Source organism: Hylobates moloch, unplaced genomic scaffold (genome assembly GCF_009828535.3).
Source record: "Hylobates moloch isolate HMO894 unplaced genomic scaffold, HMol_V3 SCAFFOLD_14, whole genome shotgun sequence".
NCBI lineage: Eukaryota > Metazoa > Chordata > Mammalia > Primates > Hylobatidae > Hylobates > Hylobates moloch.
In genome coordinates, this window is record NW_026652289.1 from 46,617,110 (window position 1) to 46,630,089 (window position 12,980).

The 12,980-nt window shown below is 38.2% G+C and overlaps 1 protein-coding gene across 1 annotated transcript in view; it reads left to right on the forward strand.

The window, feature by feature from the left end:
• EFL1 (elongation factor like GTPase 1) overlaps window positions 1-12,980 on the forward strand; it is a 114,195-nt gene that overhangs the window by 14,435 nt on the left and 86,780 nt on the right. Inside the window, 4 exon segments of the mRNA XM_058427194.1 lie at window positions 6,169-6,302; window positions 7,013-7,150; window positions 9,061-9,275; window positions 10,188-10,230. Coding sequence (XP_058283177.1) covers window positions 6,169-6,302; window positions 7,013-7,150; window positions 9,061-9,275; window positions 10,188-10,230 — 530 coding nt within the window.

Consider the following 12,980-nt stretch of genomic DNA (forward strand, 5'->3'; position numbering starts at 1 on the left):
TTACAAAAGTTAATTCTTCTACCCTTGTTTTCAAACTTCTTCTTTCAAGACTCAGACCATCCAATTATTCACCTTTCCAATCATTGTCAGCTCCTGGTGATGGTTCCTGTTCATTAGTGACTTTGGCACCTGACCTCATAATTGTTCTTTTTACCTGAATCTTCTAAGGTGGCTTTTCACCATCCCTGAGAATGGCTTCTTCAATAGCTTATCCTCTCAACAACATTGATTCTCCACTTCACCTACCTGTTGTCATGACTACTTTCTGGATTTTAGCATCACCTTGAGCTATTCATCTTTGACATTTCAAATTTAAATACTTTCTTCTCTACAATCTTTGATTCTCCCAGCTTTTTCTTTCACCTGACTAATGAGGTACCCGTTCTTTGACTTCTAATGTTCTCTAGTTTTTTGACTCCCATCAGCCTCTTTCTTCATTCACTTCCTGCCTCATACAGCCCAGAGTTGTCATTTCACTGACAGTCTTGCCAGCATCTTCAGTCTCTTTGGTTCTTGACCTTCTGTCATATTTTTCCCAATAAAACTTTAACCCTTGATAAAGTTAATTCTCTACACGTCTTTGTCCTTGTACTTGGGCTAGGTTCTCAACTGGTCCTCCAGACTGCTGGCAGGTTTCCCATCTCTCTCTATTAGGTCTTGTTTATTCTTCCCAGCAGCTATTTTAAACCTTCTGGTCTCCTTCAACCTACCTGTCATCCCTTCCTCTACAACCTCAGCAGATGTTCTTGCTTTCTATTTCACAGAAAAGAGAAGAATTCTCACCTGCTTGCCACTGTACCTCAAAACGTAATGATATGGGCATTTTTTGCTTGCCGCCTGTCACTGGCAAAAACCTGTGCTCTGGTCTTATCTTCTGTTTATAATCTTTTCTTCAGTGTCTTCCACCTCTCCCTCTGTACTGGCTTGTAACCATCAGCTTTTAATCATGCTCAAGTCTGTCTTGTCTTAAAAAATACATAAATCCTTCTTTCAGCCCCACATTCCTCTGCATGTTTCCTCTTCCCGCTTCTTAGTCAAAGTTATACTGCAATTACTCTCTCAATTACTCTGATGATAGGACCCATACCTTATAGTAATGACATACATTAGCAGTGTGAAATTGGTCCTTGATCTATGACTCTCCAGGGTGTTGCTAGGCATAGAGATATTATAAGTAAGCATCAACGTTTTTTTTACTCCAGGATTTCTTATTCTGGTTCTTATTCTTATACCCTTCCAAGCAAAACTGCCAGTGACCCAAGGAATTAAGACAATGTGGATGTGTAATTATTAGATTTACTATCTACGCAGCAAGCCTTCAAAGGTGGAGAAGTTCTCAATGATGTCAGAGTTCAGGGTGTGGCTACAGTACTGAGTGGCAGATGTGGACTGGCATCATACTGAGAAAAACCAAAAGTGGGTGAGGCAAAATGTAATCAGAAGTGGTCTGTACGTGGCCTAGTTTCATGTTGGAGGAAGGTCAGGAGAGGCCTTTGGGTTGGGTTTGTGCAGCAAAAGAAAACTTAAATCAGTTTGCTATTCATAGTTGTTTCTAGATCATTTTTTCCTCTCATTTTCCTAACCCATGTCACTTTTTTTTTTTTTTTTTTTTTAAAGACAAGAGTCTCATTCTATCACCCAGGCTGGAGTGCAGTGGTGATCATAGCTCACTGCAGCCCAGAACTTCTAGACTCAAGCAGTCCTCCTGCCTCAGCCTCCCAAGTAGCTAAGACTACAGGCATGTGCCACCATGCCTGGCTAATTTTTTAAATTTCTTGTAGAGATGATGGTCTCACCATGTTGTCCAGGCTGGTCTTGGCTCAAGTGATCCTCCAGTTTTGGCCTTCCAAAGCACTTGGATTATAGGTGTGAGCCACTGTGCCTGACCCCATCTCAGTTTTGACACATACCATCAGAGTCAACCGCCCTTCACCTCTCCTTGTGGCAGGCTTCTCATAAAGATAGTTATCCTGTTACCTGTGTCAGCTTTACAATTGTGCTTTACAATTCTGTCAAATAAGCCATATTAGTTGATTTATAACTTATAAATTTATACATTGATTTAAAATGTAAAAACATAGTATTGATTTAAGATATAAAAGATAACCAGGTTCAGTGGCTCACATCTATAATCCTGGCACTTTGGGAGACTGAGGCAGAAGGATCACTTAAGGACAGGAGTTTGAGACCTGCTGGGGCAACACAGTGAAACCCCATCTCTACAAAAAATAAAATAAAAATTACCCTTCTGTGCCTGCAGTCCCTGCTACTCTGGAGGCTGAGGCAGGAGGATCGCTTGGGCCCAGAAGTTTGAGGCTGTAGTAGGCTATGATTGTGCCACTGCATCCAGCCTGAATGTTACAGTGAAACCCTGTATCTTAAAAAAATTAAAAAAATAAAAAGTGGTATTTCCTGTGGAGGGAGACTTGTGGTTACTTTATAGTTGGTGTACAACTTATGTATAAGTTCATACATAAGGAATTTAGGAACATATCTTCAGATAACTCAGGTTCTGCCTATATTTCTGTTATTTTTGTTGTCAGGAAAAATATTCTACCAATACACTGAAACATAAAGGACACTTTTCAGGAGGTTCAGATCGTCATCCATAACTTCAGTTTTTCTTTTTTATTTTATGGAAAGCTTTCTCTTGTCAGCTTTCTATGTATGCATTAGTGAACATTTCCAGTGTTTTGGAAGTTGAACACTAAACTCTTTACATGAAGTTTTACTGAATACAGAGATGTTTTGGCAGGTCCTAGTGACAAGTGTGCACCTTCTGTCAGACAATTCTCCATGGCACTTTAAAACCATGGGCAAGGGAGCAATTCTTTTCCCATAACTCCCTATTAGCAGCAGAAATTGTCTGGAAGATATCTCCCATAATTAACTTCAGGTCTTCCAATTTTTTTTTCAGTTCCCTGGAACATAAAAAGATTGGATTGTTGCTTGACTGATTAGATCTGTGCCTTGAAATGAAGCAGTTTAGTTTGGAACGCCTGGGAAGTAAAGCAGCAGCATTCTGTCCCTGAATGCTATTGCAGGGATTAGTTCAATATGTAGCTTCAGGACTTTGTTACAAATCAGAAAGATCATTTAGCATGCTTAAAAAATTTTGTCTCCTGAAAAGTGTTATGCATTTTCTACTTTTTAAATGATTTCCACTAGCAATAATAATAATATCTAGCATGATAAGCCCTGTAATTGTTTTTATGTATTTTTTAATTTGATCACACACACACAAAAGTGGTAAATGGCATTTTTTAAAGAGACATAATGTGGCTGAAGTCACAGCAGAAGAGCTGTGCTTGTGGACTTTTTTTCTCTAATGGATATGGGACTTCTTTCCCCAACCTTTGAAATTTAGGTTAAAGTTGTTTGGAAAGGGTTAAGATGAAAAAGGCATTGAAGGAGGAATTAAGAGGCCTGGCTCAGAGCTGAGCCAAGCCTTTGTCAGCTGTGTAACTGACCATGGCATTTCCTCTTTCTCACCATTAAATACACTTGAGAAACTCCAGGTTAAACAGAGTTGGACAGACTTCTCACAGGGCTTCTCTGAACCTTTAATATGTATGTGTGATGTGAGCTCCAAGGCTGGCTGTATTTCTCAGCTGTATTATTTGATCAGACACTTATTTTTTAGGATGTAGATTTTCAGGTGGAAACACTTGGTGTATCATTAGCTTTCAGTTCCTGTCTAGATCTGAACCTGCCCTTCCTGAATGAATTTCAAAGAATCTGGAAATGGATGCGTACTTAGGGAGCGTAGATAGGTAGATAGGTATTCATTTTCCTGACTATTCCCTAAAAGGTCTGCAACTCCAACAAAAGGTAAGAGCACTGTTGTATAGGAAGCCTGAAATTTCTGTACAAGTGCGTTTTTAGACTTTGTAAAGAACTTGACTGGAGACCCAGTCTCTGAAACTTCAGTATCAGGTCCCGGTCGTATCACAAAGGATGGAAAAGTGCTTGAAGTTCTCCCACTCTAAAGTCTGGAGTTTAGCCAAATGAACAGGCAAGTGTTGTTTCCCCAGTTGCAAAGTATGAAGGAATCTAAGACCCGAGAAATGACTAAAATGGTTAGATAGCCCTGGGTGTATTTCTGGCTTGCTTCTTTTGGGACCTTGGGTCAGTCTTTTGAGGGCATTAGCATGTTTTTCTATGGAATAAAGGCTTAGGCTAAGAAGATGCTGAGTGATTCTAAGAATCTCACAGCTTTAATTTTATGATAGGACCCTAGACCACTACTAGACCTGCTCCTTTTTCTCTGGTGTACTTGGTTGAGACCATGGTACTTATGGAAAATGTTGGCTAGGAGAACTGGTGTGAGATCTGACAGTGGAAGGCTCGATTGAGGTCCAGTGGACCATTGCTCCAGGGCTCTGGTTATTTGACTTCTTGGATTTTCACTGGAGATCTCCATGGCCTTCTCTGGTTGGAGCCTTCTCTGGTGGTTTCAGCAGAGCAATGGTTTCTCATAAAGCAGTTTGCATGAAAAGACCAGGAGGCAGCGGGGTGGAGTGGTACTGAAGAAGGCAGTCTGTTGCTAACTGATGGCAGTCTTTCCCACTGAGCCTCAGTACACTTGGGAATGCTTCACCTGGTGTTTTAGGAATTCATTAGCAGTGGAATCTTGGCATGTGAGGTGAAAGTTACTGCCTTCTGAGTGTAGTGGTTAGAGGTATGGTCTTTGGAGTTAAGTGGATTTGAACTTATTCTCTATCATTTGGAATTGTGTGATCTTAGTCAACCTCAGAGTTGGATTCTAGCTGGATGTCCTTGAGAAAAATACTTTTCTGTGCCTTAGTTACCTGCTATATAAAATTGGGCTAATAGTTGTAACTACTACAGGGGATTGTTGTAAGTGAACATCAGATAATTTCTGTATTATGCTTAGAACAATGCCAGCCATGAATAGGCAGTCCACAGATGTTAAGTGCTGGTTGTGGTTATTTGTGGTGGTGGTGTTTATCATCAGTATCACCTAGGGCACAAGCGAAGTCATTAAAATTATATTGGGGGAAAATCATTTAAATGGCCCATAAATTGCAGGTTGAGCATCCCAAATCTGAAAATCCAAAATCTGAAATGCTCCAAAATTCAAAACTCTTCAAATACCAACATGGCACAAAAAGGAAATGCTCATTGGAGCATTTTGGATTTCAGATAAAGGATACTCAACTTTACAGTCATTCTTGAGCACATTCAAGTTGACAAACTCTGAGTTAAGGGGAGGAGCAAAAGTAAAATATGTGTTTGAGCATTCAAATAATCTGTCTTTAAAAGAGAATTATATCAAATTTATCAATAATGGGGAATGAGTACAGAATTCTAAAGTATTACTAATTTTCTGCATGGTATACTAAGTTGTGTTTAATGATAACTCTCTATAACCTAGGATGATCTTTTTTTTGTTGTTGTTTGCCTGGGACTAAGGGCTTTGATGGGATGTGGGAATTTCAGTGCTAAAACCAGACAACTCAGGATGTGCCATCACCCTACTATAAGTTTAATACATTTGTCTGTTGAGACTATTGAAGGAGATATTAATGGGAGAGCCCATAGTGCACTGCTTGGCACGCAGTAACTTCTCCTTAAGTTGTGGTAGAATTGAGTCTAAATCTTTTGTAGCATTAAGTCTAAATCTACATATTTTGTAGAATTGAGTCTAAATCTAAATCTTGATTGAGCAGATTCATACACTGCCCTTTGATAAATTGTAGGGAAGAACTTGGCCAACTGCTTTGTTGACCCTTTGAACAGCTTTTACTGTCAGGCTCTTGGGCATTGATCTCTTTCAGTTTCAATTTCCTAAACTGTAAAAGGAGAATAGTAATATGTATCTCATGGGGATATTGTAAGGATTCAATAATATGTGATTAGCACATTAAAAGTGAGTATCACAGTGGCTGGCTCCCACTAAGCTCTTAAGTGGTAACTATTAGAATAATAAATAAAGTCCTTTGACATTTTATGTAGATGCTATTTGGAATCAGTAGTCCCATCAGTGGGAAAAGTTGGAATGATAGCTCTTGACTGAGTGTTTGACTCCTCTGGCTTTGCTCAGTTTTTTCTTAGAAGCTTTCAGCTTTCTTATTCTAGAATTTCTGAGGAAGAGCATTATATACCTGCACAACTGAAAATGTGCATTTACAAATTGTATTTTAGGTAATGAGGAGTACCTGATTAATCTGATAGACTCTCCAGGACACGTGGACTTTTCCTCAGAAGTGTCAACTGCTGTTCGCATTTGTGATGGATGCATCATTGTGGTAGATGCTGTGGAAGGAGTCTGTCCACAGGTAATGGATTGTGATGAGAAAATATTTAAATGGTTAAGGGTGAGGAAAGAAGGGGAACTGATTGACTTGAGGCATTTCACTGACAATCAGAACATTGGTTTTATATTTCACATTTGGTAACATTCCAGTCTGTGAAGGAGTTAAATCACCAGAGTTCTCAAGGGATCTTAGAGATGATGACTTTAATTTAACATACTTTGTTTTTGTTTTTGTTTTGAGACAGAGTCTTGCTCTGTCACCCAGGCTTTAGTGCGGTGGTGCGATCTCAGCTTGCTGCAACCTACGCCTCCTGGGTTCAAGTGATTTTTATGCCTCGATCTCCACATAAACTGGGATTACAGGCATGTGTCACCATGCCTGGCTAATTTCTGTATTTTTGGTAGAGACAGGATTTCACCATGTTGGTCAGGCTAGTCTTGAACTCCTGGCCTCAAGCGATCCGCCTGCCTCAGCCCCCCAGAGTGCTGAGATACAAGTGTGAGCCACCATGCCCAGCCTTATTTATCCTTCTTAACTGTCAGTTACATAAAGGCAATGATGATTTCTTGTCTGTAGTCCTTTGCTACTGTGCTGTATACATACTTTGTGAATGGCTATTGCATACCTTTGTGTGGCTGGCATAGTCTAGAGTGGTTATTAATCAAGATTGTCTAATGTGCTCTAATTATTTCAAATCATGAGTTTTACATTTTTCTTTCTGTTTTTATCAGACACAGGCAGTTCTGTGACAAGCTTGGCTTGAAAACATCCATCCAGTTTTAGTGATTAATAAGATAGATCACTTGATAGTGGAATTGAAATTCACCCCACAAGAGGCCTATTCTCACCTCAAGAGTATTTTAGAACAGGTATTTTAATTTTTAGTGGAACTGAAATTCACCCCACAAGAGGCCTATTCTCACCTCAAGAGTATTTTAGAACAGGTATTTTAATTTTTAGTATCTAAAAAATTTAGCCTCGAAGAAGAGTTTTAAGGAAGTTACTGAGCTGGGTATGAGCCATTGCTACAGAAAAGTGAACTTTTCCACTTCAGATTCATACATGTTGGTGTTATTCTACAACAGAGGCAACAGAATAAGCACGTTCTCAGTAGTGCCTTCCATTTCTTGGAAGCACCCATCATGTAAAGCTTGGACAATAGGCTGTCTTGTTTAAAACATTGTATCTTGGTTCCAAAATGAAGCAATATTAAGATCTTATTACCTGTCTGTAGTATTTTATTACCTGGTGTTAGAGGAAATTTTACCCAAGCATTCATTCATTTATTTATTCAGCAAATATTTCATAGATATATGTTGAATAAATGAATTATCAAATGTCCATTGTGCACTAGGGATTGTGAATGTAAGATGGACAGGTCAGAATCCCTATTTTCAAGGAGCTCACAGTATAGTAGGGGAGACAAACAAAGAGATATTTGGAGAACAATGAGATAAGCCCTGGGTGTGATATGACAGCATAGATAAGGGCCATCTAACCCAGTCTGGGTCAAGAGGGAAGAATGAGTTAGAAATCATAGAATGGAAACCTTGAGATGGAAGTAAAGTAGGTGTTTGCCAGGCAGGCAGTTAGGAAAAGGGCATTCAAAAGAGAAGAATATGACAGGCAAAGTCATAAAAGCAAGAAAAAGCACAGTACAATGTTTCATTTAAGGAACTGCAAATTGTTTTATAGCTGATTAATTAGATCATGTTAAACAGTGACAAGAGATGGGAAAAAGGATATGGATTTAGATGTTGATGAACCTCATATGCCATGCATAGGAGTTTGAAATTTCTTCCTCAAGACAGTGGAAAGCATTGATGAGAGCAACTTGAGTATATTTATTTGCTAAAGGCAGGAAACAATAAAAGTAGAACAGTGAAAAAGATTGATGGATGGATATCATTCCTTGTAGAAATAGGAAGAGGTAGGCCAGGTGTGGTGGCTCACACCTATAATCCCAGCACACTGGGAGGCCGAGGCGGGTGGATCACGAGGTCAGGAGATTGAAACCACCCTGTGGAACAAGGTGAAACCCCGTCTCTACTAAAAATACAAAAAATTAGCCGGGTGTGGTGGCCAAGATCATGCCACTGCACTCCAGCCTGGGCGACAGAGCGATACTCCGCCTAAAAAAAAAAAAAGAAAAAGAAAAAAATTAGGAACAGGTAAAATAACTCCTGCCCTCCATTGGCAGGAGAAAGGTCAGTGGTATTTGCAGACATAAGTGAGCTTGTAGATTGGGATGTGGGGCAGTTGAAGGAAATCTGAGTAATAGGTTCCATTTTCTTTCTGAGGTAGGACATAAGATTACTGCCTATTTGGGAGTGAAAGTAGTTGAGGATTAGGAGTTGGGAAGAGGGCCTGAAGAGAGTAGTGCACATTTCAGACAACCGATGTGAGAAATGGTCAAGGCAATGGACTGAGGTTACAAACTAGGATGGTGGGGTTGGAAATCATGAGTACTTTGTGATACTAGGCCTCAGTACTGAAAAACAAATTAAGGATATGACACATTAACATTTACATTAAACTAATAATAATAATAATCACACAATGACCTTCCAAAAACCTTATAATTTAGTTATGCTGAGTTTAGGAAGAATGGATACATCTAAGTTATTCACTGATTGTGAATGTCACCTCCATTCGTGTGTGCTTAATGAGCCCAAACTGACTGATGATTCTAGCCCTAACACAGGTTAAACAGTGTTTCTCCTGCCGTCAGCGTGCTAAGCATCTGAATGACACTCTGCCATTTCACCATCTTTCCTAGATTAATGCACTCACGGGAACTCTTTTTACTTCCAAAGTCCTAGGAGAAAGAGCAGAGAGAGAGACTGAATCCCAAGTGAATCCAAATTCTGAACAAGGAGAGCAAGTATATGACTGGAGCACTGGCTTGGAGGACACAGATGATTCTCACCTTTACTTCTCTCCAGAACAGGGAAATGTGGTGTTTACCAGTGCCATAGATGGGTGGGGCTTTGGGTAAGTCTGTTTGAATCTGATTAAATCTCTTTGCGAATTTTATATACAATTGGTTTTTTTAATGAAACTTTTTGAGATCACTATAGATTCACCTGTAGTTGTAAGAGATAATACAGAGAGTTCTCTGGTGCCCTTTATTCAGTAACTGCCTCCTATCCATGATAACATCTTGTAGAACTGTAGTACAATAACCAAGCAGGACTTTGCCATTTGCCATCAATATACAAAACATTTCTATCACCACAAGGCTCCCTCATGTTGCCCTTATATTGCCACAGCTACTTCCTTCCCACCCTCAAACCCTTTTTAACCCCTGACAACCATTTATCTTATCTCCAAATTTGTCATTTCAAGGATATTACAGAAATGGAATCAAAACAGTATATTATAGATGTGAAACCAAAAAAATATGTAATATTTTTTGGATTGACTTTTTTCACTTAGCATGATTCTCTAGAGACTTATCCAAGTTATTGCATGCATTAATACTGTAGTTGGTTCCTTTCTGTTGCTCAGTAGTATTCCATAGTGTGGATGTACCCCAGTTTAACTATTCATCCATTAAAGGATAGCTGGTGTTTTTTTATTTTCCTTTTTGGGCCATTATGAGTAAAGCTGCTATAAACATTCCTGTGTAGGTTTTTGTGTGAACATAAGTTTCATTTCTCTGGAATAAATGCCTAGGAGTGCAGTTACTGGGTCATATAGTAGTTGTATGTTTAGTTTTTAAAGAAACTACCAAACTGTTTCCAGAGGGACTGTACCATTTTATATTCTCACCAGCAATGCATGCATGAGTGATCCAGTTTCTCCAAATGTTCACGTTTGGTGTTGTCACTGTTTTCATTTTAGCAGTTCTGTTGGGTGTGTACTAATATGATATCGTGGTTTTAATTTGTGTTTTCCTAACAGCTGGTTTACCTTGAACATCTTTTCATGTGCTGATTTGTCATCTGTAGGTCCTCTTGGGTGAAAAGTCTTTTCACATCCTTTCCCATTTTCTTATTGTGTTTTTTTGGTGCTCTTCAGTTTTGAGAGATTTTTTCTATTGTAAACACTAGTCTTTTGTGCTTTGCAAATATTTTCTCCCAGTCTATAGTTTGGCTTCATATCCTCTAATAGTGTCTTTCAAAGTGAGCAAAGTTTTTTTTATTTGTTTGTTTGTTTTGGGGTTTTTTTTTTTTTTTTTTTGAGACAGAGTCTTGCCCTGTTGCCCAGGGTGGAGTGCAGTGACGCAATCTTGGCTCACTGCAACCTCCACCTCCTAGGTTCAAGTGATTCTCCTGCCTCAGCCTCCTGAGTAGCTGGGACTACTGGTGCGAACCACCACTCCCGGATAATTTTTGTGTTTCTTTTAGTAGAGATGAGGTTTCACCATGTTGGCCAGACTGGTCTCGAACTCCTCACCTCAGGTGATCCTCCTGCCTCAGCCTCCCAAAGTGCTGGGATTACAGGCATGAGCCACCGTGCCCAGCCATCAAAGTGAGCAAAGTTTTTAATTTGGCTGAAGTTTCCTTTAACATCTTTTCCTTTTATGGATGTTGATTTTAGAGTCAAGTTGAAGAACTCTTTGCCTAGCTCTAGATCCTAAAGATTGTCTCTCATTTTTTCCTAAAAGTTTTAGTTTTACCTTTTACGTTTAAGTCCATGACCCATTTTGAGTTAACTTTTGTATAAAGTGTGAGGCTTGGGTTGAGGTTTTCTTTTGTGGGGGAGAGGGCCTATGGATTTCCATTTACTCTGGAACCCTTTGTTGAAAAGGTTATCTCTTCTCCATAGAATTGCTTTTGTGCTTTTGTCAAAATGCACAATTTTTTGTTGGGCATACTTGTGTGGGTCTGTTTTTGAGTGTTTTGTTCTGTTCCATTAATCTATGTGTCTTTCCAACAGTACCACATAATTTTGATTAGTTTAGCTACATAATAAGTCTTGAAATCAGGTAGATTATTTCTGTCCACATTATTTTTATTTTTCAAAATTACTTTTGCTGTTCAAGGCCTTTGCCTTTCCACGTAAATTTTATAGTAATCTTACCTATATCTGCAAAAACATTTTGCTAGGATGTTTATGGAAATTGCTTGGTAAACCTGTTAATTTGGGGAGAATTTTGACATCTTTGCTAAGTTGAATCTTTTCTATTCCATGAACACTATGCCTCTCCATTTATTTAAAATTTTTAAAAATCTTTTATGAGCATTTTATAGTTTTCAGCATATAAGTGCTATGCATGTTGAATTAGATTTACACTTACTTTTTCATTTTTCTGAATGATTATAAATGATATTTTTAATTTTGGTGTTGACACATTCATCTAGTATATAGAAATACAGTTAATTTTTGTATGTTGATGTTGTGTACTGTCACCTTGCTGATCTCACTTGAAGTCCTTTGTAGATATTTTGGAATTTGCTACGAGACAATCATGTCTGCAAATATGAATTGTTGTATTTTTTTCCTTTTCTATCTCCATTCTGTTTTCTGTTTTGCTGATTGCACTGGCTAGAATTTCCAGCACTATATGACTGACATTGATGAGAGTGGACATCCTTGCCTTGTTATCGATCTTAGGAGGAAAGCATTAAGGCTTTCGCCATTAGAAGTAATGTTAGGGCTGCAGGCTGTTTTTAGATGTCGTTTATCAAGTTGATGAAGTCCGCTAATATTCTTATTTTTTTGAAAGTCATTATGAATGTGTCAAGTTTTGTCACATACCTTTTCTGTATTAATATATTTGTATGATTTTTCTTCTTTAGCTTGTTAATATGGAATATTACATTGACTGATGTTTTTGAATATTGAGCCAGTCTTGCATTTCTTTGTAGATTTTATATACAATTGATTTTTAACTTTAACTTTATTCTTGAGTAAATGCAAATGTATACCACAAAAGGATCCCACTGTATTCCTTAGATCAGTTTATTTCCTGTCAGTTTTTTCTTTATCTTCTTAAAGTTATTTATACGTAGATGAACAAATATATCAACTTTTATACCAACAGTAGCAAAAGTTAGTCTAGCTTTATTGACGATGTACATATGCTAAATATTGAGTTAGTCACTTTATTTAAATTATTTCACCAAAAACTCTGACAACACTCCTTTGAAATAGATATTAGTATTTATTATCTAAGTCTCAAGAACATTAAGTAACTTTTGTTCAACATCACTCAGCTGCTAAGAGGCAGAGCTGATATTAAGATTAAAGTCTGCATGAGTCTGAAGTCTGTGTTTTCTTGACATGGTTCTTTGGTGTCATCCCTATGGGGTAGATGGATCTTTATTTCTTCTTATTGCCTCTCCCGAATTTGTACATGCTGAGGCTGTGTTAACAGTGACATTGGATTTCAGAATGGAGTAGACAATTGATCACATTTTTCAACTACAACAATTTCTGACTTGTAGAATCAAAAAATCCAAATGTAGTTAAAAGATTATTACTTTGAGATAAATGTCTGTGGTTTGGATAAATAATAGTGGGACCATAACGACCTTTACTTTAGTTGTGGCTTGATATTGCATGTAATTTGCAGGGATCATAGAACTAGAAATGATGCACTAGGAGGAAACAGAGTCTCTTCATGAAATATGTATCAGTATGACTTAGAATTGGAAAGAAAGAAAGGATCAGGAGCTGACTAGAATGCAAGGCTTGGGAGTAGCCTAACAAATCTCTGGCTTCGTTTTTTAAAATGTATTTTCCTTTTTA